The sequence below is a fragment of the Zonotrichia leucophrys genome, chromosome 5 (assembly GCF_028769735.1).
Source record: "Zonotrichia leucophrys gambelii isolate GWCS_2022_RI chromosome 5, RI_Zleu_2.0, whole genome shotgun sequence".
Lineage (NCBI taxonomy): Eukaryota > Metazoa > Chordata > Aves > Passeriformes > Passerellidae > Zonotrichia > Zonotrichia leucophrys.
In genome coordinates, this window is record NC_088175.1 from 25,904,130 (window position 1) to 25,930,542 (window position 26,413).

Sequence of the window (26,413 nt, forward strand, 5' to 3'; positions counted from 1 at the left end):
TTGTGCCACCCTATTCTAGTTTTACTAATATTAGTTGGGATAAGCTTAGGATTATCTATTACGTTGTTAATTTGGAACTGGAGAATGCTACAACGAATAGCTGTACTAACCTCTTTGTCAAATGTACATGGTAAAGCGCTAAAAGACACTTATGGTCGTGGAAATTTTCCTTAAGTAAAAGAATTTACTTATTTCCTAGGAAAGGGGGGAATGAGACAGAATATCCATCCTGAACTAGGTAAAGTGTCTAGGAGAGGTAAAGGGTCTGTGGAGCTAAAGCTGAAGGAGAGGCCGCGTTCCAGAGACAGCGAGGAGACAGAGAAAGAAAAACAGAAAAACCACGAGGTCAATCTGCCCCCGACCTAGGAATTCCTCCGATAAAGAAGAATTAGTGCTAAGTGTCATGCAAGATGAATATGTATGAACTTATTGTGAAACTGTATGCATATGCATTTGGAAGGGGGATAAAAGGAGGTCTGAAATCTTCAGGGGTACGCATGCCCTTTTGGGGAGTCTTGCGTCCGGCGCGCGTCGTAATAAAGCATACCGGGCTTTACAACTTTTACAAGTTGTGAGGTTTCTTCTTTTCTCCGCAAAACAATACAAATCCAGGTTCTTTCTGAAAGAATTCTGAAAGGAATCTCTGAGCTTCCTGAGCATTCCCCAAAGGCATTTAAAAATTAAAAAACTGTTTGTGGATGACCCTTCTGATTTCATCTCACCAACACTGTGTTGAGATCATCTTAGACTCATGCAATGCAGGCATTTAGGAAAAGGGAGAGGAGACTACTCTTGAAGAGCTGCAATGGTGCAAACAATTGCTGTCATTACATGTTACCAGTAAGCTCAGAAAACAGTTAGAACCGTCCTAATAGCATCAGCCATGATATAATCATCTGAAATTGGACCACCAGAAAGGAAAGCACAAACAACAAATACACTGGAAGTCAGATGAAGAATTCAGCACTGTCAGAATGGAATGGGTCTAAACATTTTTTCTGATGGGGAAAAATAGCCATTGGGAAAATGATTGTTGCTATTTGTGAACATCAGGTTGCTAAGTGACATCGTGTGATGTTCACCACTTCATCGGCCACCCACAGTTCTCAAGGAATAGCAACAGAGGGGGTGAAAGGGGTGAAAGAAAACCAAAAGGCTGAGTTTCTATTAAAAAAAAAAAAAGGCCTACAGTTCAAGAGAAGGGAAAATAAGCTTTCCAAAAATACCTTATTTCTTTTCCTAGGAGAATCCAATAGAACTATGCTAAGTAAGAACTTTTTACAAAAGCTGTACCTAGGTGAATCATTTGAAAAAGAGAGACTAAGAACCAAAACCTCCCCCAACCTGAAATGTAAGTTAAGGACCTGCTTTTATATATACATATGTATATGTATGGATGTGTGCACATGTGAGTTTGCATTGAATTTTTCCATGAGAGGAAGACTCCATTCATCAAAGGCCACATCATACTTTTTTCATTTGCTTCTAATGCTGTCAGATTTCTATATTTTGGGCTCAAATACTACACACTCCTTTAATTTACTAATATTTTTATTATTTCAGCTATGTCACCTCTACATAGATTAGATTATTTAAGCACCATTTCTCTGAACCTTTGTCACTTCCTGTGATTTGAAGTCTCTTGAAGTTTATGAGGGGAGCCAGGACAAGGTTGAGATTGAGATGGAGAAGAGAAAAAGTCTGGATCCAACACCCCACAAAAGCATGGGTGAGAAACTGATGAGCGTGAATGTAGAAATAGAGAAGACGGAGAAGAAACAACGAACTACACAGTTCCTTTATTTCTGTTGTCTGGTAAAAAAAACTCTGACAGCACAGATTGGTGGTCAGCATCCAAATCCTCATCCCTTCCTGTTTGGGACACTCATATCCCTCAGGACTTGAGAAGCACCTTGCATAACACAAGCATGTGTTATGCCTTTCATGCTACTGTATCTTTTTAGCTGGTAATAGTCATGTTTTTAATCTCACCTGTTTTTTTAGACACCTCTCCCATTATGACTTCTTTTTGATGGCTTTTTGACTGCTTTAATCTGGACCATAAACATTCATTTCAACTTTATGATGCTTTGCTTTAACCTTTAGTACTAATATATAAAATGATTGAAAAATATAGATACACCCTAAATGTCTTGTTGTAGAGAGGGAAAAGCAAGAATTTAATTCCATGCACACACTTCTTTGTTGACATTTTCATTTCTGCTGGTGAAAAAGAAAAACACAGCAAAAAGGCAAATATGCCCTCAGTTCCTTTTCCCATGCTAACAGAGTAGCTTTTTTTCGCTGTGGCAAACACACCTTCCAGACAGGGAGTTGCTTTCGGCCTTTAGTGGTTCACTCCCTTCCTGTTTGAGACCAATTATGTCTCATTTGCAATACCATTAGTCAAGGAAGTGGCTATCCTGAGGTCACTTCTCAGCCCACCCTTCCTACATGGCACTGGAATGCCTTTCTTCCCAGGCACCAGGCCGGGAGGCCGGGCCCTCTGTGTGGTGCAGGCTCCTCCAAAAGCACAAGCAATGTCAATCTCTCAGGACTGGCCACAACTGCTGTGAGCTGAAATGCTCCAAACTCATTTGAAAGCTGTGGCTTGAAAAATGATGCTGGCTATTTATTAAAACAGCAAGCATGATCAGACCAAGCCAATTCGCTGGTTTAACAGATGGAAGCTTGTTAAAAATCTTTATTCCAATATGTTAAGAATCCAGTTTTGCTATAAATTGTGAAGTATGACTTGTGAGTCAAGCCCCAGTGGAATGGATGCCTCATACTCTGAAAGTCTCAGCCTTACATTTAAGACCCAACATTTGCCACTTTATGTTTTGATTCAGGGACCTTTTAGACGTAAATCTATTCCCATCATTTAACAATATTTCATGTTTCCTGCCTTTTATTTTAACTAGGATAGATAGTCTGATACTTTACATTTTATCAATCAAGGACAGCATGATGATGATTATTTCTTCTATTTATTAATTTCTGGTCTACTATATTTACTACTCAGATAACACTGTGCTTTTACACCTAAAGTACAGAGTTTTAAGTGATTTCCCAAGGCTACACTGTGTACATGACTAGCAGAGAAATAATTTTGTCTTACTATACACAGAAGATCTTCCTTTTCCTGGTATCTCAGCAGGGAGTTAATAGGGGAAAAAAAAACACAGAAAAATCACTTGATTGTGGGAAATCTATGGAAAAAATGAAACAGGTCAGAAACCTGCTACCAAGAGATAAAAGAGAGTTAAGAACTGATAGAGGGAGCTGCTGCAAATTTACATCCTCAGTTTCCCCATGGATGTAGCACAGTGTCTGTGCTGCCCTTGTTCACAGGCTTTCCTGGACAGCCCTGCAGCCTTATGGTGTTACTGACACAGGCTGCCAGGACTCAGAAGCACTTTTCTGACCTCAGGGAATCCCTCTCAGGTAACTCACACTCCTGATCACACACCTTCCGTGCCACTTAAATATTCAGCATTTTCTCATTAAATTTGTATTTGCTATAACCATCATAAGACTTTTCTCTGCTGTACTTTCTTGAAATGAGAACAGAGTAAGTAGCAATCAGGCACCTATGACTACATCATACATGAGTATAACAGCTTAAACTAAAAAGCTTGTGTACATTTATGAGTAAATCAACTTTCAGCCAGAAAACCTAAAAGCAGGAACACTTTGTGCTTGGGTTTCACTCCCATAACTCCAATTTTGAGCTGAGATTAATGAAGTTACCTTTTGGTGAAACAAGTGAAAGAGACAAGAATGGCTGTAATACATGAAGCTGCTCCCAGTGAAGCCCCACCATTTAACTTCTAAGAAATAATGTCAGTGTAAATCATGATGAATGCTTCACTGAAATGATTCATGCCATATGGTCTGAAGAGCAAAATGGGCACAGTTTATTTTTAAAAGAATAAGAAATAAGAACTTGGAATATTCATTGCTTTGTCCTGCCAGGCTGAACATTTGCTGCAGCAGGGGCCAGACTTACTGCAGGTCTGTCTTTTTTTGCTCACTTAATATGTTGCACTAGTTTGTGGCTTCAATCTCATCCATAATGGAATAATGCCTACAAAATTACAACCAGTACTCTGCAGCCTCTTCTGCAAACAAATGTTCACTGGGCACCTAAGGGCTACATCATCTTCTCACTTTCCCTTAAAAACACCCTAAAAAAACAACAGAAATTTCAGATGTAATTAGTCCTTACAGTATAATTACTATCTCGGTAGCAAGAAGACAATTAAACTGAGTCCCCTGACGGAGGTGAAAGGTGCTGGCAATTCCACGTGTCACTCAGCTTTCCCTTTTGTAAAACTGCTTATGTTCAGTGCCTTTCTTTCTGTATTCTTGTGTATTTATATCTTCTGTGGGAGACTCCACGTAAGCAAAAAAAATCTAGGTTCCTTAATAGTCATAATGCTTCTCTTGTAATGCACCACTAGGAAAAAAAGAGAAACAAATTATTCATATTTATTTAGTGATGCTGAAAGGTGCAAGCATATCTCACTGAAATATTTAGGCCCCATACCTACCACCTCAAAGGTAGATGACAAAACTCAGTGACTTCAATGATGTGCAGTTAAGTCTATAACCTTACAAATCCAGACGGCCTTATTAATTTCATTCCAACTCAAGGAGAGTGAAAAGACATCATCTTCTTAGACAAATACTGGGAAAAGGGTACTGGTGGGTATGTTGCAGTCACTGTGCAAGGGGTCAATGGCTGCCTGGTTCAGCCCTCTCCCACCCCTGTGCAGAGAGATGTGCCACAAGAAGGTCACTTGAGAGCAGTCCATCTTCAAGGAACTAGACTTTGTACTCTGCAGAATTTATTATGTGCACAATTTCTTGAAAGAACTCATTCCGGACTGAAAACTTTGATGTCACTGCTTCAGGTGGCTTGATTTGGTCTGGAAGATGTTAGAAGGGTGATTTCTAAATCAAATATTTATGATGGGACGTCAGGTTCAATTTCAGCAAGATAGCCGGTAAATGGATGGGCAGGATCCTTGTAGCTAGTGGAAATTTGTTCAGGTTCGGTGACATGGATATCACATCATTCACATTCATTGCAAATATTTCATCTGCAAGACTGATGTAATAAAAATATATAGATCAATGTCAACTTGCAGTCTGATTCCACAATGATGTAATGAGGTTCATATTGCCTGGGGTGGCTACTCCTAAATCATCCTTAAAGATAAGAACAAGTTTATGGAAGGATTAAAAGCAACTTAACATTAGCTTTTAAACAAGCAAGCTACTCTTGTTTAAATGACAGCAAGTCTGAAGAACAGAACCTATTTTTTAAAATAGGATAAAAGAATGATTAGCACCTTTTTACAGATGGAAGCTGAACAGACTGGATTAAGTTAAACTGATGAAAAAATATCTGTGCTAAAAGCTACTTCATTGTAACAAGTAAACTTGTTATTGGTATATTTTAAGCTTAATATAGGCTTCTTATATCAACCTAAGTACACACAGAGTGCAGAGTGCTGTCTTTTCTCAATCATTTTTAAACTGTGCACATACAGTTTAACATTGCACGTAGGCGAGCTTGGATTAGAGGAAAGCATTTATCACGTAGTACATTCAACTCCTTCTCCACTCCTATGATTCCCTCTAGTGGTCAATTAATTGTCTGCTAAATGTTTCTTAGTACGGCAAATTACTTGTACCTCTCCTGCATTAAAACGGTGTCTGCCTCCATTCTGTTTGAATTCAAGAGACCTCATTTTTTATTCCTAGGCTGCATATGAGAAGGACAATGCAATGAACCTTTGAAATGTGTGGCTGCACCTGTGGGCAGCTTTATTTTCCCTTCTGGGAGCAGACAGGCTGTGCCCACCACGCAGAGCCCAAGGCCATCTCTGCTGGCAGTGCAGACCAGGAGGTGATGGCCCAGCTGCAGCAGTGGGCAGGACCCTTTCCCCACTCTTGCCCCTGGGCTGTCTGAGAATGCCCACTGCAGGCCTGGCAGCAGGAGCGCTCCTCAGGCTGTTCTGAACAGCGTAACAATTTGTGACTTGTCATATTCATGCAAGTAAATACTTGAGGTTCACCTACCTCAATGGAAAACTGAGTAATTTTTTTTTTTTTTTTTAAGCAAGATTACAGGCAACTTGTAATTTAGAGATTTCATACAGAGTGGCAGACCTTTCCCCAAAATTTCCATCTTCACCTTGCTGTGCAGAGAGACACAGCTGCCATTTTGTATCAGTTCAAGCTGATTCAGGTCAGTGCTGACCCAATGCTGTCTTCATTTTCTGATCTTGGCTGTGCACCTCTTTTTCTGCCTTGGGCTAGCACCAAGAGTTACCTGACTGCTGAGGGAGATGGCCAACTGGGAGTCCAGGGAAAAGACAAAAACTGAAAAGCTCTGGGCGCTGGTGAGCTGGCTAAAGTCACATGGGCCTTCTGTGGAAAGTAATGGCTGTGGAGAGCCGAGACCTCTCTCTTTGGTGCCCTCACTTGTGTGCTTGGGGTTTGATGTTTATGTTTGTATATTGCAAAGGGCACGGGGCAAAGGCAAAGTCCACACCCATGGGCACAGATGGTTACAAAACGTGTTTTAGCCAGCATTCTAGTGATTCTTTTTCCCATCCCCAGAGACAGGAAACTCAGGAACAGACATGGAGAAAGCTGGGAATGGTAGCACCATGAGAGGAGCATTAGTACACAATCACAACCAAAATCCTCTTTCAATTGTGGGTGTCAAGAGACAGTTTGGGAAACTCAAATTTGTCCTCCCTCATACAGAGAACATCTCTAGTACACAGAAAAGTAACAATTTTTCAAGAGCACCCTGTGGAATTAAAACGGTGACTGATACACCTGCTTGGCTATTATATATATATATATATATATGTATAAGCAATGCTATCAAAAGGCAGTGGGAGAAATTACTAATTTAGGTGTCTTCCTGTAACATAAATTAGCAAAATACTTTTATTAGGAATATTTAGCAAGACCCACTGCTGCCATCTACTTGTACCACACAGTATCTCTCAAATCACCAAGTTTCTTTTTAGTTTTGATAACGTTATGCTAGTTTCACTTCTAGTTCCCAGTTCTTTGTCTTAGCCTGCATTATTGACTGATATGAAAACTTCCCAATTTTGGAGAACAACTGTACAGTGATGAATCACTCTGGGTGGCATAGAGGTGTAGCTTTAAAAAAGAAAGGAAAAGAGAAGTGGCTATTTCTGTCCAGTTCTGAATATCTTGTTTTCTCATTCTACTAACTGGATGTTAATGTTTAAAAAGGAGCAAGAGTTCATGTTCTGAATCTCTGCTCTTAGATGCATGCTCCTTCATTTAGAGAAATTATGTTAGCCCATTTGAAACAAAAGCTAATCAAAGTTCTGCCACATGGTACAAGCCAGTTGAGAGCTGTGAAAGAGATTGCTGAGGCACTGATGTACACATATGGTCAACATAAGTGTGTCAGCCTTCAGGATGCTCTTCCTTCCCCTGATTGCCACAAACAATGTTTTTAATTTCTAGATTTCTGTCTGTGCGTGTGGGAGGATGTCATAGCTGTCCTGATTCCCGCTTTTTAAAGCTTAGCACTCAATAAAGCCCCATCTTCTGTTAAACAGAAATAATTCAAAATAGTTCTAAAATTGTAGAGATTTCACGCATTAAGAACATCTATGTTATAATTACTTCCATCTGATTGTATGCTTTTCTGGTCTTCATCATAAATTTAGCCATTTTTCTGAAGGTCCATATAAGAAAACACCGGTTAAAAAAGGTCAAAAGGGCTGTTGTGGTTTTACACCACCTGGCAACCAAGCACCATGCAACCATTCACTTGCTCCCTCCTTGTCTCCCTCTGGGAGAGAATCAAAAAAATGGAAACACACATAGGTTAAAAAGTAAAGAGCAAAGGCCACAAAACTTGTGGGTTGAGGTAAAAGACAATTTAATACATAAATCAGAAGTTGTGCATGCAAGCAAAGCAAAACAGGAATTAGGTCACTGCTTCCCATGAGCCCACTAGGAGTGTTCAGCCATCTCCAGGACATGAGTTACTTGGGAACGCAAATGCCATTATCTGCAACTCCATACATCCCCCTTTATTCCCTTCCCCCCTAGCTTTATATAGTGATCATGATGCCACATGGCCTGGAATATCCCTTTGGTAGTAGAGATCAGCTGTCCTGGCTGTGTCCCTTCCCAGCACCACCAGTCCCTTCACACGTGGGCTACTATGAGAGTATGAGAAGCAAAAAAATCCTTGGCCCTGTGCAAGCACTGCTCAGCAATAACAAAAACATCTCTGTATTATCAACCCTGCTTTCAGCACTGCCCCCAAGCACAGTCCCATACAAGTCACAGCAGAGAGAGTTCACTCCACCTCAGCCAAAACCAGCACAAGCAGGGCTGAGGCACCACCCCAGAGAGGAAAATCTGCAGATTCCCGTCAGACATGGCCTGCACCATCTCAGGCAGAATTTCTCAATTTGAGAGGTCACAGAAATAACGCAGAAGTCCAGGTCTCGACACCTGCTTTTCTGAAGCACGTCCCAGAGGGGGCTCGGGGTGGGGTGGCAGAGCTGGCTGCCCTGGCAGGAGCCATGTCCGGAGCCCCAGGGGTGGCTGCGGCCGCTCCCGGTGCCGTGTTTCTCCAGGCGGCTGGCACCCGGTGGAGCGGGATAAGCGACTGCAGCGGGCAGTGGGGGCTTTGGGGCCGAATGCAGAGCACAGCCGCAGGGCCAGGAGGAGACGAGCCCCGCCGGGGAAGGGGCCGGGAGCCCAGGCCGCCCCAGCAAGAGAGCAAAGGCAGAGCCGGATTGTATAGAAGGGTCACCCCCAGACACAGGCGGGGGCTGGCCCCGAGGCGCTGAGCGGCCCCTCGGAGCCGAGGGAGGGGCGGGGGCAGCCCGGGGCCGGCCCCCGGCCGGGGCTGCCGTGCGGCGGCAGCGGAACGCGGCGGCGGGCGCGGGTTGCGGCGGGCCGGTTTGAGGCGGGCACCGCGCGGCGCCGGCATGAAGGAGCTACCGCCGGGCCCGGGAATGGAGAGCGACATCTTGGACGCGCTGGAGGCCTTGGGGTAACCGGGGAGCAGCGGCGGCTCCCCTCTGCGAGGAGCGAGGGGCCGCGGGCAGCCGCAGCCGCGGGCGAGAGGCCGCGCCGGAGGCGGGAGAGACCGGGAGCGCGGCATCGGCGGAGGAACGGGCCCCGCGCTGCGGCGGCGCCGGGGCTCGGGAGCTCGGGAGCTCAGGGGCCGGGCTCGGCCGGAGCGGGGTCACGGCGCTGGCGGGGGGCCCGGCCTGGCTCTGGTGCCGGAGGGCAGGGGAGCCCGGGTGCTCTGGGGGGCAGGGCCGCGCTCGGACCGCGGCGGGTGCTGGAGGCTGGGGGGCAGCGCCTCGTTCTTTGGTGCCTGCCCACCTCCCGCGATGCGCTTGGCGTGGTGAGGGACACTGTGCGAAATTTACTTTTCCGTTATGTCATTCCCACTACTGCTGGGCAGTCAGTTGTTACTGTTAGGAGGAAATTCGACCAAACACTTGAGTTAACGCTTGAGTTCTGAGAGATCAAGATGTTTTCACATACACATGTGAAAGTGCCTGTCTCATGTTTTCTGACAAACTACTTTGTATATAAATGACCAATAACTTCTTGGTGTGTTTAAAAGAAAGAAATCTGAATTATTCCTTGACAAGAAAATAATGTAAAAAGAATAATTCCTTTAAATGTAGTTACTAACCAGCTTACAGTAAAATAATTTGAAAATATACATATTTTATGTTATGCTTACTTCTTATTACTAATGTTTATCTGTCTGTGCAGGTACACGGGTGCCCTGTTGGAGGAAGAGGCCCTGAAAAAAGCAGCAGAAAATGGATTGTCTTCACCAGAATTTTTTGAACTTTGCATTTGGTTAGGTTCCCAGATAAAGTCACTTTGTAATATGGAAGAAAGCATCACTGCAACAGATGGTATATCAATGTTAATTTAGTATTTGTTCCATGGATTTAGACCCATACTGTTCAGCTAATAGTGAAATTAGTCTTGAAGTTTACAAGGAAGCTGAAAGGTAGCCAAACTCAGGCTGATAGTTGTACATATGGGGCTCTTAGACTAAGATTAAGGTCTTCTGTTCTGAAGACTGTTTCAAAAGGAAAAAAGAAGGTGATTTGAGGTGGTTTTAGATAAACATTAATGTGAAAAGTGCATTCATGTAATCATATTTTGATGGCATGAATTGCAGTGCTGGGTGTTTTCTGTCTGTTAGTCCAGCACTGTGTTCCTGTCAGCACCGTGTGTGGATACCTGGAGTGCTTGGTAGCACTGCCTGATTGTTTCCTCCGTGGGCTGGAGTTTGGATGAGATTTTATATTACTTACATTTTCACCAAAAAAGTAGTGGAACTAAAAGCAATCACTGAAAATAATGGGCTCATGACTCCTGTCACTTCTTCATCAGAAAATGACACTGACACGCTATATAGTGACATAGACTGTTCACTTGCTTCTGATGGTCATTTGTGTTCTTTCAAAGACTGCTGTAGCATTACCTCATTCAAAGCATGAGTGCAAGGTGCTATTAGAAGGCATACCTTCTTATATGTAGGACTTTTTAAAGAAAAATGTTACTGGTGTGGTAGGTGGTTAATCTTTGTGCTGTTGAAATCTGCAATAGAAGTGTGCATTAAAAAATTAGATTGCATTTTGATGTTTCTGTAACAAGCCATTAATTGTGCATTTATTTCCATAGGAGTGAAAGATATAGAGAGCTTCCAGCTTGAAATTAGTGGCTTTCTGAGAGAAATGGCTTGTCCATATACATCACTGGTGTCTGGAGACATCAAAGACAGATTAAGAGAGAAAGAAGATTGTCTTAAACTCCTTTGTGAGTAATAATCATTTTTCCCATTTATAATACAGTATTTTATGTGCATGCTTTATCATGGCTGAACTATTTACACTGCTGAGTTCTTTGTGTTTTCAGTTGATGTGTACAGTCCTTACATACTAGCTCAGCCTGCATCATCTCATTTGTGCCAAGTGAAAAATAGAGCAGCATTAGAAAGCTGTTTAGCAGAAACTAAAATTTCTTTTAAAAGTATGGTGCATCCTACTGAGGCCTCCTGATCCCTCTCTTGATCCAATTGTTCCAGCTCACCTAAACTAAGACCTTGTTCCCTGTGTTTGTGAGAGGGCAGCATGAACAGCAGTGCTGCACAATCCGAAGGTGCTGAAAGCAGAATTGAGGGAAGCAATGTCTAAGCTGGACTTGGACAAAGGAGTGGCAGCAGGAACCAGTGTGGTAATGTGAAACTAGCCAAGGAACTTGGGATCTGGTGGCAGAAGGGAGTTGAACAGTTAAATGCAGTGTGTAGACTGAGGTAGGAACTCAGGTGAGAGGAAATAGAGGTAAAGAGTAGGAAACATACTGACCTATTCAGGAGAGAACTGAGAAAGTCTCTCTTTTATCATAGTTATTTTCCAAATGTAAGATATTGTAGCTGTACTGAGAATGTGGATGCAGAAATGCTTAAGTGTCTCTAAATCTTCTCTTATGATGCTTTTCTCTCTAGTATTTCTAAGTACAGAACTTCAGGCTTTAAAGATACTGCAGAGCAAGAAAGTTAAAGGCTCTCACTTGGAAAAGCACAATGAAATTATTCAGGAAATGCAAACTATTTGTGAAGCACTGGGTCTGCCAAACTCCTCATCTTCTGGTATTCCTCCCTTGTTAACCAGTGTGGAACAAAAGGTATGGGCTTTTACATCTTCTCACTACTGCTAAACTGTAAGCACTGTCCCTGTAAGCATTCATCATAGAGTTGAGAGCCCAGCAGTCTTACCCATAAAAACCCTATCTGACAAGTGCAAAAGAATTTTAATTCTGAAAGCCAGCTTAGTCTTATAAGTTAAACTGTTTGAGTTATGAGGTGAATTATTTCAGCATTTTCCTGAGGGTTGCAGTGTACCTGATCAGACATATTTTGCCATGCAAGTTTAAGGTAGAAGTTTTCCTGTCATCTTACCCCTTCAGATGTGCTGTAGCAAGCAGAAAACTTTGGGTAATAACTGTTTGTACATTTATATACCTGTAGTTTTTTCTGGAATGTATTTACATTTAATATCCAAAACTTAAATTAGTCCTTTTTAGCTTATTAATTTCTTAATTGCAAGTGTGGATTTGTTACAGAAGAGGATGAAAATGCCTGAATTGCCGGTATTCAGTGAATAAGCCAACTTAAACCTTAGTCAGCAAGATAGTTCTTTTTGTTGTATCCCTCCAAGTTTTAACTCATTTCACTGATGTGATCCTTACTCTGATTTCCTTACTGCAGAATGTAAATAGGCTCTTGAGGTGGAATTTATCTTCTCAGACAGCTGAAAGTTTTGCTCTTCATCCCTCTCTAGTGTTTGGGGAGAGAGTGACTGATCTGCCTTGTAGGGTAGAATGAAAACTCCCTCTGCTTCTGAGTCGTTGAATTTAATAATTTGACATGATTGTGCTTGTTTTTTTCATTCTTCCTCATCAACAATTGGGCAGTTGAACATTCAGAGATTTTGGGGAGAGGGCCTGTTACTTGCATCATTTTCTTACATCTGTCTTCAGTGTGACAAGACAAAACCTTAAATAGGTTAATTTATAAAAGACATCACCCGGGTGCAGGTGGAACTGCCTATTCCTACACTATATCTGTGCTTGATCTGTTTAGTTCTAAGGAAATCTTTACATTCAGTAAATATTTTTGAAGGGATGAAGAAACAATTCTAGCACTGTTTCGGGAATGAAAATGTCAAAGTTATATCTGACAACTAATGGCCTGGTTGTGCTGATCTCCCTCTGTGAGTGATAGCTGTGTTTGCATCCATGTGTGTTCACAGGCTGTGACCTTCCTTGCTTCATTTCTGTGGTGCAGATTTAGTTTCATTGCGTTGTAGGGACAGGACTCCAGTTCTGCAACTGTGGAACAGCAAGACCAGACCTGGAGTACCATTCCTTCATACACACATAGTGATATAGAATGTTTTCTTTGAGTTATTGGACACCTGGTGTCTGTCACCTTTTGCAAAGTCTGACATTTTCTATCTGACAGCATCACAGGCTTCAGTTGTGCATGGTGTTGCCATCCCGGTTTGTATAAACTATTACACTTTCAGAAGTACTAAAAATGAGCAGAATCTGAAGAGTATTTTATCTTTGGTTTTGTTTGGTTGTTTGTTGTTTTTGTTTTTTTTTTAATTAATGCTGCCTGGACTATTTTCCAATAGTTTTCAGGTCTGTCAGTTCCACAGTGGTCATAGCACTTGTACTCACTTCAGGGTGTAGACAGGTGGCAAAACTAGTTCATTCATCTTCTGTGACTCCACATTTATAGTGTAATTTGTTCTCTGTGTGTTTCATCCCTTATGAACAAAGGAGGAGAAAATCTCTCCTTGCAGGAGATTTTGTAGAATTTCTGCGATGTGTGCTTGTCCTTCATCCATTACTTTAATATAGGACAAGTTTGATAGATGATAGATAGAGTTAGAGACCTAAACTTAGAGGTATAGCTGCTTTAGAAAGGTGGTGCCATCAATTAAAGTTCATTGGCTTTGTAAACATTTTTTTAAGAGCACTGTTTTGTTACTTTTTTAAAATATGAACACAAATTCACTTGGAACAGTATATTTATTTTTCCAAATATTTTTTGGCTTTTAATTTAGTTAGATTCTGCATAAAATTGCAGTGTTGATGTTTAGTATTATATCATACAGACTTACATACTGATCTAGTATTTTTATTTAGTGTATCTGCAAATGTATCTGCAGCATTTCAACATGTCTACTCTTTGTCTCTGTCTAGCATCTTCAGCATTGTCAGTAGCTGTGGGAGTAGTTCTGAGAATAGTTGGGCTGTGCAGCAGCAACCTACCAAAGGCCAGATCACACACTGTATTTTGGTATGGAACATTAGAACATTTATTGTTTTAAGTGATTTTCCAGTTTATTTAAGAGATTGTTATAAAATCAGGATTGCTTTCTTCATTCAAAATGAGTTTTAAAGTAGCTCAAACTTTGAGTGTACAATCATAGCAAGTATCTTTTTCATCTCCTGTAATTACCTAGGGTTGTGGTTATCAATATACCTAAGAAAATGAGAGATAAATGAACAGTATTACAGCCTTCTATCACTAAGCATATCTTATTATACAGTACTGAAAAACTGATAGTAATTTTTAAGTTGTTTAAGATGCTGTTCCCTTGTAAAGGGTATTTACGAAGAGGAAATCTAGGAGTCAACCTGAAATTTAGTGCCAAAACCTCCATAAATTCTAAATGAACATTGATGAAAGATTCAGAAAAGTTTGTGCCAGTGTTGTGCCTTGTAAATAGTGCTTACATCTGGCTGTTTTCCAATCAAGATAGTGTGAATTTCACACCTAATTACAAAGTGACATTCTAATATTGTTTATTTGAAAAAACTTTTAATGTGATATTATTCAAAAGACTTCTGAACTTTTTTGGCCCACATTATTAAAAATACTGCGCTACTTTTCACATATCAGGGGAATGAAAAGAAACTACAAAGGGCTACTGAACAAACTAAGTCAAAATTAAGCTAAAATAACACTTAAATGAAGTGTGAGAAGAATATTTTTTATATATTTGGGTAGAAATCCTAGAATTTATTATTATTTAAATTAATGTGTTTCATTTGACTGTTGATCTGTAGTAATTTTACAGATGTAATGGTGCCTGGAGAGTAAGAATTAATGTAACTGGAGGGAACAAGACCAAAGAGTTGTCCTGTTCACCAGACATCAGGTCAAACAAAAATGTATTTAAAGTTAGATAAATACTGAATTTATCTGCAGGTATATGAAACAGGCTTAAAAATACTTTGTGCTTAAGATTTTGGGTGATCTCTATGCAACTGTACAGTACACCTTATGACTAATTAAGGCAACATTCTTTCCTCTAAGTGTTGCTATTTTAAATTAATAATATAACACCTTTCCACAGGTCAGGTTTTTTTCAAAATTTTGAAAAACTCTGGAGGTGCATACATATATGATGTTTTTCTGTGCAAAAGGTGTTAAATGTAAAAATTATTTCTCTGTTTTGACAGAGGATGAGGATATTTAATAAATACATTGAACATGGTAATTAAATGGGAGCTAATTTTTTTTCAGTTGGACAAAATTACAAAACAGATGAGAAGTGTCATGTTCAGTAAGGATACACTTTATTTGTTAACAGTAGAATATCTGTTTATTTTATGCAGCAGATTTGAATTTGGTTTTTTTGTCTCAAGCAGATCCAGTGGCCTATTTGTTTTCATTTTATATTTAGAGACTGTGTGAACTCCCAAAGCAATCCTATAAATTTTTAGTGTTACCAAGGTCATTGATTACATGGTATGTCATATAGTCAAATATACTTGTCTACATCTAGTTTTAATTGTTCGGTTTTATATTTATACCTGAATGTGTAAAAACATTAGGATGATTTGGCTATTACAGTTTGGTTTATGTTTCTTTGAGTATGTTTTCACTGCTCTTTTATCAGGGCACTGCATTTGGTTTTGTTTCCACTTGTATGTGCAGACTTCTTTCTGGGTTGTGGTGGGTTTTTTAAACTCCTGCATATCCTTCTTGGTCCAGGGCAACTATCATGTGTGGGAATACAGGTTATAGCATAGATTCTCACATCCATTGTATTCTTGTGCTCTGGCAGACTGTTGTGTGTCAGAGTTCCTGTGCTCACAGCTCTGTCAGCAGTCCTGGCTGAGCCCTGTGTTCTGCAGCTGTAAGGCAGCTCAGCTTGTTTCATATTGTATCTGTAGGAGTCCCCATGGGCCCTGCTGATGGGAGTGAGGAGCAAGCAGAGAATCTGAGTATGACTCTACAGTGTGTCAGAAACATAGACCAGTGCATGAGTATAGGCCAGTTCATCAGTGAAGAGATTCCTCCTTAACTGTTACTCATTAGTAAAGCAGTGCTGGGTAAAAATTACATAGGTGTTCTCTAACTTGGAAAGAAAACATTGCAGAAATTTGGGGGCAGTTTCTCAGTCAGTAAAGGATTGTTTCATTTAGCTGCTCTTGTTTCTTCTAGTTCTGATTTTCATTGATTATCTTCCTTAATTGTTCTCTCTAAACTTCCTTTCACTTTTCAGTTCATGGAAATAAGGAGTATGCAGCAGTGATTGACTTGTGATGGCAGAATGTGGCTTTCATATGTGAAGTCCAGTGTTCCGTTTGCCTCTTAGTTGTCCTTGCAGCTGCAGACCTAAAATAATTCTAAACTCTAGGTAGTATTCAGCATCACTGGCTTTCACATCTTCATTCACAATCTAACTGTTAATTACATGGAGGATTTTTCATTTTGCTGTATTGGTTTTTGTTTCGGCAGCTGATCTCATTTTGATAGACTGTTTCTTTCAAACTTTGAGGCAATATTTCTGAGCACAGTGGTATATGAGTTGACATCTCTTTCCCCATAGAATTTTTAATTCATCTACTGTTCATTCCTTCTATTCTCATTACTGATCTGTTCATCTCTTTTTGTCATACTGATCTTGCTCTATTGTTGATTATTGGCTTTTGATTTTGATCTTCAAACGTTTGTTTAAATTCAAACATAGTTTGTGCTTGGGTGCAGTTGCATTTTGGAGTGGAATATGGCACCGTGTACGCGCTTCAGTAAAAAAAACTGGCTATATGCAGAAGAGAGACAACCTTGGAGTGTTTTTTGTAAAGAAAAAGGTTACAGAGAAGCAAGACTTATCAGAGAAGGAGTGTTGGGATCAGTATGGTACATGGAATTGAACTTCACCCCTTATTGTAACCTCTTTTGATATGAATTGAATACAATAACAGGGGTATTACACTAATTAGATTGCCACTTTTCAGATACTGCTGGGCTGTCTTTTCTGTTAGAGTCAAAACAGTGTTTTCCCTTTATTTGTTCACTGCACAATATATTTTCCTCAGACTTTTTCTGGAATACTGTGTTTTTAGCCTGTCAGAGTGCTGCCCAGCAGCGATGTAAAAAGAAAGAACAAAAACCTTGGTTTTCACAGAAAATTCGAGATCAGATATTTTTCTTCATATACACAAAAAAAAATTTGAGATAATGATAAAAATCCTGCCATATGAGAGTTGATTTTCTAAGTATTTGTTTTAAAAATTAACTAGGTGCTCCAGAATTTGGTTTTTGACTTCTGGAAATTTTTTTGGTAGCAGTAATTAGCGATATTTCTGTAACATGTGAAGCTCAAAACTGAGCTTTGAACCATGCCTTTGTGACAAATGTAATGTAAATACCTGTGTGCCTGCATGAAGTCTTATAATACTTGCAGATGTATCTAATGGCTGTCCCCAGTTACAGGTTTTACTGTAGATCATGCTCTACCTTAATCCTTCCTTTGACATATAAAAGAAAATTAATTCTAGTTTTATTAATTTTGCTTGGTTCCTCATAGTTATTTACTAAAGCAAATGAAGATGTAGTTCTCTCCATCAGACTTTACAAAACTTGCAGGAACAATAATATGCATGCAGTCAACTCCAGCTGAAAAATCAGTTGGATTATGTTCAGGCTATGTACAAGTGTTGTGGGCATTCCTGGTCATGATTTTAGAAGAGCTTTGCCAAAAGAAGTTCACTCAAGAAGAGGTGGGAGAGATTTCTTGTAATGAGAGAGGAAAATGCAGTGGTGTTTGGAAGGTAGAGAGAGCATATTTCATCTCTAATTATTGAGGGCAAGAACTAGTGCAAGAAGTATGAGCAAATATGATTTGGGGTGAATGCAAAAGTTTTAAACATAATGTTAACTGGGTCCAGGTGTAGGATTAGAATAAAATTAATGAGAGAGAATGACTGCCTGTCATATCTTCTGCCTTTCTTCATAACACCCATCACCAGATTTTTTGTAGCCCAGTGTAACATTTGGCAGCAGAGCTCTGAACTTCCAACTGTTGTCATTCAACACTTAGTAGTATCTAAAATGAGTAATTTAGCTAGTCCTACTTCCTGTATGCACTTGATAAATTTGCTATATAACTGTTTTTCTGTTAATGGGAGGAGAAGTGATGTGCCATAAAATACTTTTGTATAGAGGCTGGTCATCTTACAAAAGTACTCAGGAAATCTTTCTATAGTGGATCATAAGCTAGAAGATACGCGTTTGTTTTCATGAGTCTGCTGAAACAAACGTGCTGTGTTTGATCTTCTAAGTAGCAAAATGAGATTGTAACAAATTTTGCTGAAATAAATCTAAATATCATTTGTGTTCTGAGATGCATGTGTTTTTTTCAGGTGAAGGACATTCTCTCCAAAGTTAAAAATAACCATGTGGGCAAATCACTGCTAACAAAACCTCTGAACTCTGACCAAGTGGTAAAGAAAAGTTTCTCCATTTCTTTTCAGTATTTAACAGCATGGTCAAAATAAATGCATATGGCTTCATTTAACTTTGCCTTTTTGCAGTCACTGTTCTATTGCTGAATATTAATACTAAAATTCAGTTGCTAAATACTAATGGTGATAATCAGGTATACTTCCAGAACTGACATTATAAAACAGACCTTGTGTTGATTCATCCATTGCTCATTTTCAAATCATTTTGTACACGCATAGTACTGTAGCATTACAAAGATGCTATGCAGTTTGTAGTGGTCACCTCGGGATAGACATCTTAGTTATTGGATGGGGTTAAGTTTGAATTGACCTCTATAACTTTATATGTTTGTCTGTTTGAATTTCTTACTGTAACCCTGCAGGAAAGATTGGAGAAGATCAATGATGCTCTTTGCAGTGAGTACGAGTGTCGGCGGCGGATGTTGATGAAGAGGCTCGATGTGACTGTGCAGTCTTTTGGCTGGTCTGATAGAGCAAAGGTAAACTTGATGAATTTTTTGCTTCCTGTAGGTGGGAGTCTGCTACTGTTCACCAAGTCTTCCTACAGAATATGCATGCCATGTAAATACACTTCCATCACTGTTATCTTTTTTCCAGCCTGTTCTCATCTCAAGTTGTAATGTCCAAATCCTAGGTATTGAGGAAGGGGATGGATTTAACCAGGCATGGCACAATCTATCCTTTTTGACTGTTTATAGCTGCACAATTAGGAATTCTAGCATCCTTTGTTGGGGTTTCTCACTTTAATTAAAGTTTCCATCTCCTTGTTTTCTGTATCTAACACCCTCCAATGAAGTAAACTAGGAGGGAACCTCTGCACCTTGTGCAGATTCAAAAGTAAGACAAGTACTGGGCCTTAACATAAATTGGGTGTAAGAAGGTACTGTTCATAGAGTCTGAGAGGTTACATTGACTGCCCCCTGTCTTGGATTCTGCTAGATGAACAGCTGTTCAGTTGAACAGGTTATTTGAATAGTAGCTTGCATGAGAAAGTCACACAATTGCTTGTAATCTTTTCAGTCACTAAACATTCCAAAGCACTTCTCTGTATTTTTTCTGCTGGTATTGCTTTAATTGTGATAATTTCATTTGTACTGTTTCTTAGAACTCTGTATATTAAAAAATAGTCATGGTGTTTCTGAGCTGGAAATGTATCTTGTTTGTATCCCAAAGAGTAGGGAGATAAGACACACGTAGTTTGTGATTTGATGAAGACACGTGGGAAGCTGGAGGCAGAGGATTTTGTTCATTAGTGACAAGATCAGCTTTCCTTCCAAAGGTTTCTTTAGAAAGCTTAAGCTGAATAAATCTTAAAACTTGGAAAGCTTATTGAAAGTCTGGATTGTTACAAGTCTTTGTGACGTCGCAATTTGTCATTGACACGTGCAGAATCAACTGTGTGAAGTTCACTAAACATCACTGGAACTCATGAGTCACGGTGCTACTGTGCTGCGTTGGGGCAGCTCACTGTTTGATTTCTGAAGGGGTTGTGATGTTTCATGCTGCAAGAAAGGAAAAGGGAGGCATTTAGCTCAGAGAAGCCAGGAGATGTCCCTGCTTGTATAGCTTCCTCACAGCTGTACCAGTACAATTATGTACCTTCAAATTTAAAGTATCCTTCTAAAATGTAGTTGATGTGACTGATGACTAACTTAAGCAGACTAAAACTTTGTCACTTGCTATTGTTCCATAAAGACAATGAATGCCCTTTTGAAATAGAACAATAGTTTAAAGAAATTTTTGATGATAAAGTAGTCAGATGATTCGTTTTCCTGTCTTGTAAAGACTGTTGATATGAAATCAATGCAGTTACAGAAATAACCAGGTTACCTACTAATTCAAAATAACATACTGTTTTAAATCTTTTTTTTCCCCTATTTCTCTTGAAGAATGTTCATAACTTCTTTGAGAAGGTTTTGGGGATTGAAAGTGCTTTGGCATTGATGTAATTTAGAGATTTTTGGGTTTTTAAGCTGAGAGACAAATTGTTGTCTTTTTAAAAATTGGTAGCTTGCCTTTTTTTCTCCACCATTAAATAGATATTGAAAAGTTTCTTTGCTTTTGATGGTACGGCATTTTGGGGATTTTTTTTTTTCCTTTCTTTGTAACTTGTTCAGCCTCCGAGAGGGCTAAGTTTGCAGACTGAAATGGGTTCACAAATGGTGGAGTAATTACCAAGCAGAACAGTCTTGTAAAGGTTCAGCTTGATCTGGTCTACCCAATAACAAATGTGTTACTTCGCTCTGAAGGTCATTCTAGATTTTCCCAGAAAGTATATTTATTTTTCTTTTCTGCTAAATAAATGAAGCATCAGAGCATGCTTGGAAAATATCTAATGTTGTCTTCTTCTCAGTCTCACTTTTTCATGTCTTGCAAAAGTGTTTTGCTGCACTGATACATTTTCAGTTTTTTCCACAAATTTACTTTATGTTGAAGCTGTTCTGTTTTCATTATGTTTAGAAGCAATCTGTTGAATATGGTTATGTAAAGCTCTTGAGAGAGCAGTATGGACTCCTTAAGTTTTAGTCTGTAGACATGTTGGAAGACATTAAAGAGTCTGTTCGATGCTGGTGGATAGAGGAGTTTCTTTTGTACTGGTGCTAAGTTTCAGCCTCAATTAAACATAACCAGCAGCACGTTCTGTGTAACAGTTCCACCAGCAGGAATAGAACTGCTGATAGCTGGCACTATGTTTTGTAATACATTTTGTATTTTCAGAAGCCACACCTCACCTTGTGTTCAAATTGAAACTTACACCAGCACATGGTTTATAGTAATCTGTTGGTGTGTTTGATACCTGGCAGGTGAGCAGTGTTTGGTGTTCTTTCAGGTGAAAACAGATGAGATCGCTCGGATCTATCAGCCCAAGCGCCACGCGCTGTCTCCCAAGTCCACCATTTCCCTGGCTCACCTTCTCGCTGCTCGCGAGGATTTGTCCAAGATCATAAGAACCAGCAGTGGCTCAACACGGGAGAAGACTGCCTGTGCTATCAACAAGGTACACTGTTCTGGCAGCGAGAAATGGACATGGGCATTTGCAGACCTCTCAGAAGGGATTCTGGAGTTAAACACTGGTTTTGCTTGGTACCTTAATTTCATTTTTTCCATTTAAGAAAGGAAGGTTTGCAGTATCCTGGTGAACATTGCAGAAAGTCCTTTTTTGATCTTCTTAGACAGTCAGTCATGCAACAGGATGAAATAGAGTAGTGTAGATGAGGGGGAAAAGTATGGGGGATGTATGTATATATGTAAGTAACCTCTTGAGTTCAGTGGAACTGCACACCTCAAGAATAGATATAACTACTTGTGATATCAGTTCCTGAGCTGCCTTGCCAGGATAATATTGTTTGGTTTGTAAACCTACATCTCGTTCATCAGTGTGTTATAAATCACAAAAGTTTCTGTAGAAATGTCATTTTGATGAAAATTACCTGGTTTGCTGCAGTATTGAATCAACCTAGTGCTGCTTTCTTGTGGGTGATAAAAGCTGAAGCTTGCAAGTCGTGACGTGAGTTTCACCATTCCAGTGGTGACTAAACCTGATTATATTGATCCTGTATTTACAGATTTTTATAATGTTTTTTACCTCATTTAGATACTTTAATATGTTTTGATCCTTAACACTTAGATACTTTAATATGTTTTGATCCTTAACACTTGGAAATTTCTTAATTATTGTAGGATCTCAGAGAAAGGTGGGTTGTTTTTTTTTCTCTTGAGAGGACTTCAGTTGGAGTGCCTGGGGCTGATCAGGGAATGTTAACATTGATCACAGAGAGTTTAGGAAATACAAAAGCAACAACAAAAAGACTTACTTGGATACATCTTTGTTCTTCAGAGATGTTTGTTTTGCTTAGCTTTGTCCAGTGCAGTTTTTAGTCAAGATGCCTTTTTTTTTTCCTTTTCTTGGAAGTGCTACTGCAGCCTGTTGCATATTTTGTTTGTTCTGGCTCTTTACTGAGTGTCAGTAGTTTCTAATGTTAGCCAAACTGGTGTGCCTTTGAGAACTGCACATCAGGTTACCAGTTGGTTTTTTTTGTTGGCTGATTAGGTTTGAACTTGAACTTTGAAATTTAAGTAGAAGACCCACATCATAAGAAGGCTTTTCTGCATGAATATACATGTGCATTTGTATATATTATATATGAAGTGTGTATATTGCTTATTGCAATACTAATGCTTCAGGTCTGCAGTGTTCTTCATTAAAAATTCACAAAAGTAATATGAGCCAGCTAGCTGCAGTTATTTCTGTTTTAGAGGTGAAAAATGAGAACATTTTCAGAGTTCTGTTGTGGTGTTACAGGGACAGGAGATAGTGATTCTGCTGTCAGGCACTGCACTGAGGGGCCAAATTTCCTGAAATCAGAAAGCAGCGTTTCTCTGTTCACAGGAGAAAATCCTGTGTCTCTTCAGGTTATTACTGCTATTTTGTAACTCTGAAAATGACCTGCTTTTCCATACAGGTTCTGATGGGGAGAGTCCCTGACCGTGGAGGCAGACCAACAGAGATTGAACCACCTCCTCCTGAAATGCCTCCATGGCAAAAAAGACAAGAAGGTGGTGGAAGAGGTGGCTGGGGGGGTGGTGGTGGAGGAAGGGGTAACTGGGGGGGTGGAGGGGGTAGAGGAGGAGGAGGTGGAGGTTTCAGAGGCGGTGGAAGAGGTGGGGGTGGCTTCCAAGGAGGAGGTGGCTTCCAAGGAGGAGGTGGCTTCCAAGGAGGAGGTGGCTTCCAGGGTGGAGGTGGCTTCCAGGGTGGCAGGGGAGGCTATGGTGGCAGGGGAGGCTATGGTGATCCCTATGGTGGAAGGGGAGGGGGAGGATACCGAAGATACTGAAGTACTGTAAATCTTACCAGAGTAACTGGCAGAATATAGTGGTGGTGTTTACTGGTACTAGGAATTTAGATCTGTTGACTCGGGTTTAGGTTAGAATTAAATATGACCATATTAGTAATTTCATTAGACCAACTGATGTTCTCACTGAGTTCTTTTAGTTAACTGATGTTTTATATTAAAATCTGATGACTGAAGTCCTTGTTTTTCATACTGCTTATATGGTGTTTTTTATGTCATTTTATTTAAAATAAGTCTCAGAAAACTGAATAAAACCCTTTCTAAACAAACAAAAATATATTAATGGTCAGACCTCTCTAATTATTGCATGTTGCATGTCTACTCTCCTGCTCCAAAATCTTGTGTAGAAAAAACAAAGTAGGCCTAAGAACTGGATGAAACCACTTTTAAAAGACTCAAGAATGCTGCTTTCAGGCTTGTTCTCTTCATGTCATTGTTCTTCATTCATAGTTTTCATGAAAATTAATTCATGGATTCATTCATGTAAATGAATTTTCATTTCAAATGTTAAAATCTTTAAGGCTTTGGTGAAATTTATTCAATTAGATTTGATTATTCTTGTAGAACTTCACATTATAGTAACACTGTGATTTAATACTCTACATAAGTTAATTGAATCAGGTTGTTTTTGTGTTCATAATGTATCAGACACTCTTTAATGGTCAGAGCGTGTACTGTAAACTCATCATAGTGAGGTTTGATAGTGTCTTATTTTCATTTTACCTGTTTTCCATTGTGGGTGTTTCATAAAAAAAAATTTAAATCAGATTGGGCAGAACACCTGTAGACATCATGTCTGGTATGAATTTGTGTGTATATCCTTTTGTATCAGCTTTGAGACACAAAGTTGGAATAAGCTGAGCTTTTTAAGAAAGAACATATTTCTTCTCACCTTTTTTTCTTTCCCCTAGTTTTTTAAAATTATTCTGTTCTCCCTTGCCTGCTCTGTGTTTGGGAATCACCAGCTGTCTGGTTAGTTAACAAGACACCTCATGCAGCAGTTGCCTTTTCTCAGTGATTTCTCTCTCTGCCAACCTAAAAGAAGCCCTGTCTTGACATGGTATGGGTGTCTTCTCCCTCACATTGTTAGTCTAGAAGGAGTTAGCTGACATACCATCAGGGCTGTCAATATATGTAGACAGGAATTAAATTTAGTGCTGTCACTTAAAGAAGTCAGGTTCTGCTGCCCAGTATCTTTTAGCTCTCCCATGTTGTGAGGGCGCTTCTGAGAACAGGTAGGAGGGGGATGCTGCCTGAGAATGTTCTCATGACAGTGTTTATCAGGGTCAGGGCACTGCAGAGACATTCAGGAAGGCATCTGATGAACCTGGTGTGTCTGATGATTAAATAGCACAGCAGGCTTGAAGCACTTGTAATTGTAGGCATAACTGCAGGTTGAACTTCGGGGTTTGATTTTGGATTTATGTTCCTCAGTTACATGTTCTTTCTGCACAATTTTCCTGTTGTTGTCCATTGGTATGCTTTAAACATGTTTTTTTACCTTCATAAACATACGTATGTCCTGTTTCACTGGCAACTTCATGCATGAATGTAAAGTTCTGTTCCAAATCAAATTACTGTCTTTCAAAAGCTTTTCTTCTGTTATTTCCTCTCTCATCAGTGTGGTTCAGAATGCTGCTTCTAATGTGATATATATGGCTTTACCCAAGCTTTAGGGTTGCAGCAGGTGCCTGACAAAAAGCAGCTGAAGTTTTGCTTGCTAGAACATGTTAGCTGGGATGTGAACTTCTGCAGCAATTGCTTAATGTCACCCAACTGCTAGCACTGTAGTTGCTTTGCCAATTTTTTTTCTATGCTTCTTACTGGCCTAAGCTCTTGGCAGCCTCTGCAGTGGTTATGGAGAGACCCCTGATGGGAGCACAGTGCTGGTTCTCTTGGTCCTGAGCTTGATTTTTGCCTAATGCTCTGGAATAGCTCCCAAACCAGTGACATACCAAATGAGACAGCTTGGAGCAAGTGTTGGTAAGCAAAGGAATAGAGAGCAGCTCTTTAACAACCAAAGCCTTAAGATTAAATTCTGTCTGCTCATCCCAATGTTTCTTTTTGCTACAAGTAATCAGCAGTCAAGCATGTGGCTTCATCAAGGAACTGCAGTTGGAAAAACAAATTATTTACCTATGCTTAAAGGTTTCATTAGTCTTTGGATTGCAGTAAGATTGCAGCAGTTTAGTTGGATTGTTGTAACTGCAGATGTGGATGTGCCTTGGTGTTTTCACACTCATCAGTCCATCCTGTTTGTTAGTAGGCAGGACAGTTCTGAATGAAGTAAATCATCAGATGAAGCAGGTACATGTCCACTTCAATTCTAACAGTTGAATTATTTCAGTATCATATTTCAGTTATGTGTATGTAGACCATGTAAAATATGGAAATACAAAGAGGCTGGAGATTTTTTTTTAATCTGGCCAATTCAGTCTTTCTTAAATAACTTCAAAATGTGAAGCCAGTAATTAAAAAATAAAGTAAGCACCACCATATTTCATGGAGGTATCCTTTGCTGTCCTTTTGTCAGAGTGTATGCTTTTAATTTCTCAAACAATGCAATAACACCATGAAAGTAATTGATTTCAACCTTAAGTTTTGTTTTGAAAAAAAAGTATTTTCAAAAATTCTGTTGTAAGTAAAAGATTTTCATATATATGTTTGTGAACATTTTTGTGTTTATTCGCACTTAATGAATACCTAAGTTAATATTGTTTTGTTTGTTGAAGATCTGAAAAAAAAGGTTAGGGATTTTTTTCAGGAATTGAGAGACGCTTTTGTCAACAGCTGTAAACACTGAGGAATAAAGTACTGTATTTGAAATTATTTCCATCATCTGTGTGTATTGTGATTTGGATCCACTATCATATGTTCCTCCTTTGTTTGTAAGAAAGAATTCCTGCTGGTGATTTACAATAGTGGTGAAATTTAACTTTTTATGGTAATGGAAACAACATGTATTTTGACTCAAATGGAGAAGGCAATAGATACTTGCCTGTTACAATTTTTCTATAAAGTTATATCCCAAGTCTGGGATTTTGTCTGGGATTACTAGGGAATCTCAGTTAGATTTTATCTTACTGAAAAAAAATTAAAAGCATAGTGTCTATATGATCACTGCTTTTTTCTTTACGTAAACTAAAGAAATATCCTCC

The 26,413-nt window shown here is 39.6% G+C and overlaps 1 protein-coding gene across 1 annotated transcript; it reads left to right on the plus strand.

Annotated features, from left to right (window-relative positions):
- The first annotated feature begins 8,884 nt into the window (after positions 1-8,884).
- On the plus strand, positions 8,885-26,084 carry FAM98B (family with sequence similarity 98 member B). Its single transcript, XM_064714499.1, has 8 exons — positions 8,885-9,085; positions 9,826-9,974; positions 10,753-10,887; positions 11,576-11,754; positions 18,301-18,381; positions 18,765-18,881; positions 21,233-21,400; positions 22,866-26,084. Exons 1-8 carry the CDS (start codon positions 9,021-9,023, stop codon positions 23,235-23,237), a joined length of 1,266 nt encoding a protein of 421 aa, XP_064570569.1. The 5' UTR covers positions 8,885-9,020; the 3' UTR covers positions 23,238-26,084.
- The last annotated feature ends 329 nt before the right edge of the window (positions 26,085-26,413 follow it).

Excerpts from the sequence above, each read along its gene's own strand:
- FAM98B (XM_064714499.1), top strand. The coding sequence starts at position 9,021 with ATGAAGGAGCTACCGCCGGGCCCGGGAATGGAGAGCGACATCTTGGAC. Across the intron at positions 9,086-9,825 it reads GACGCGCTGGAGGCCTTGGG|GTACACGGGTGCCCTGTTGG; the intron begins GTAACCGGGGAG and ends CTGTCTGTGCAG. Across the intron at positions 18,382-18,764 it reads CTCTGAACTCTGACCAAGTG|GAAAGATTGGAGAAGATCAA; the intron begins GTAAAGAAAAGT and ends GTAACCCTGCAG.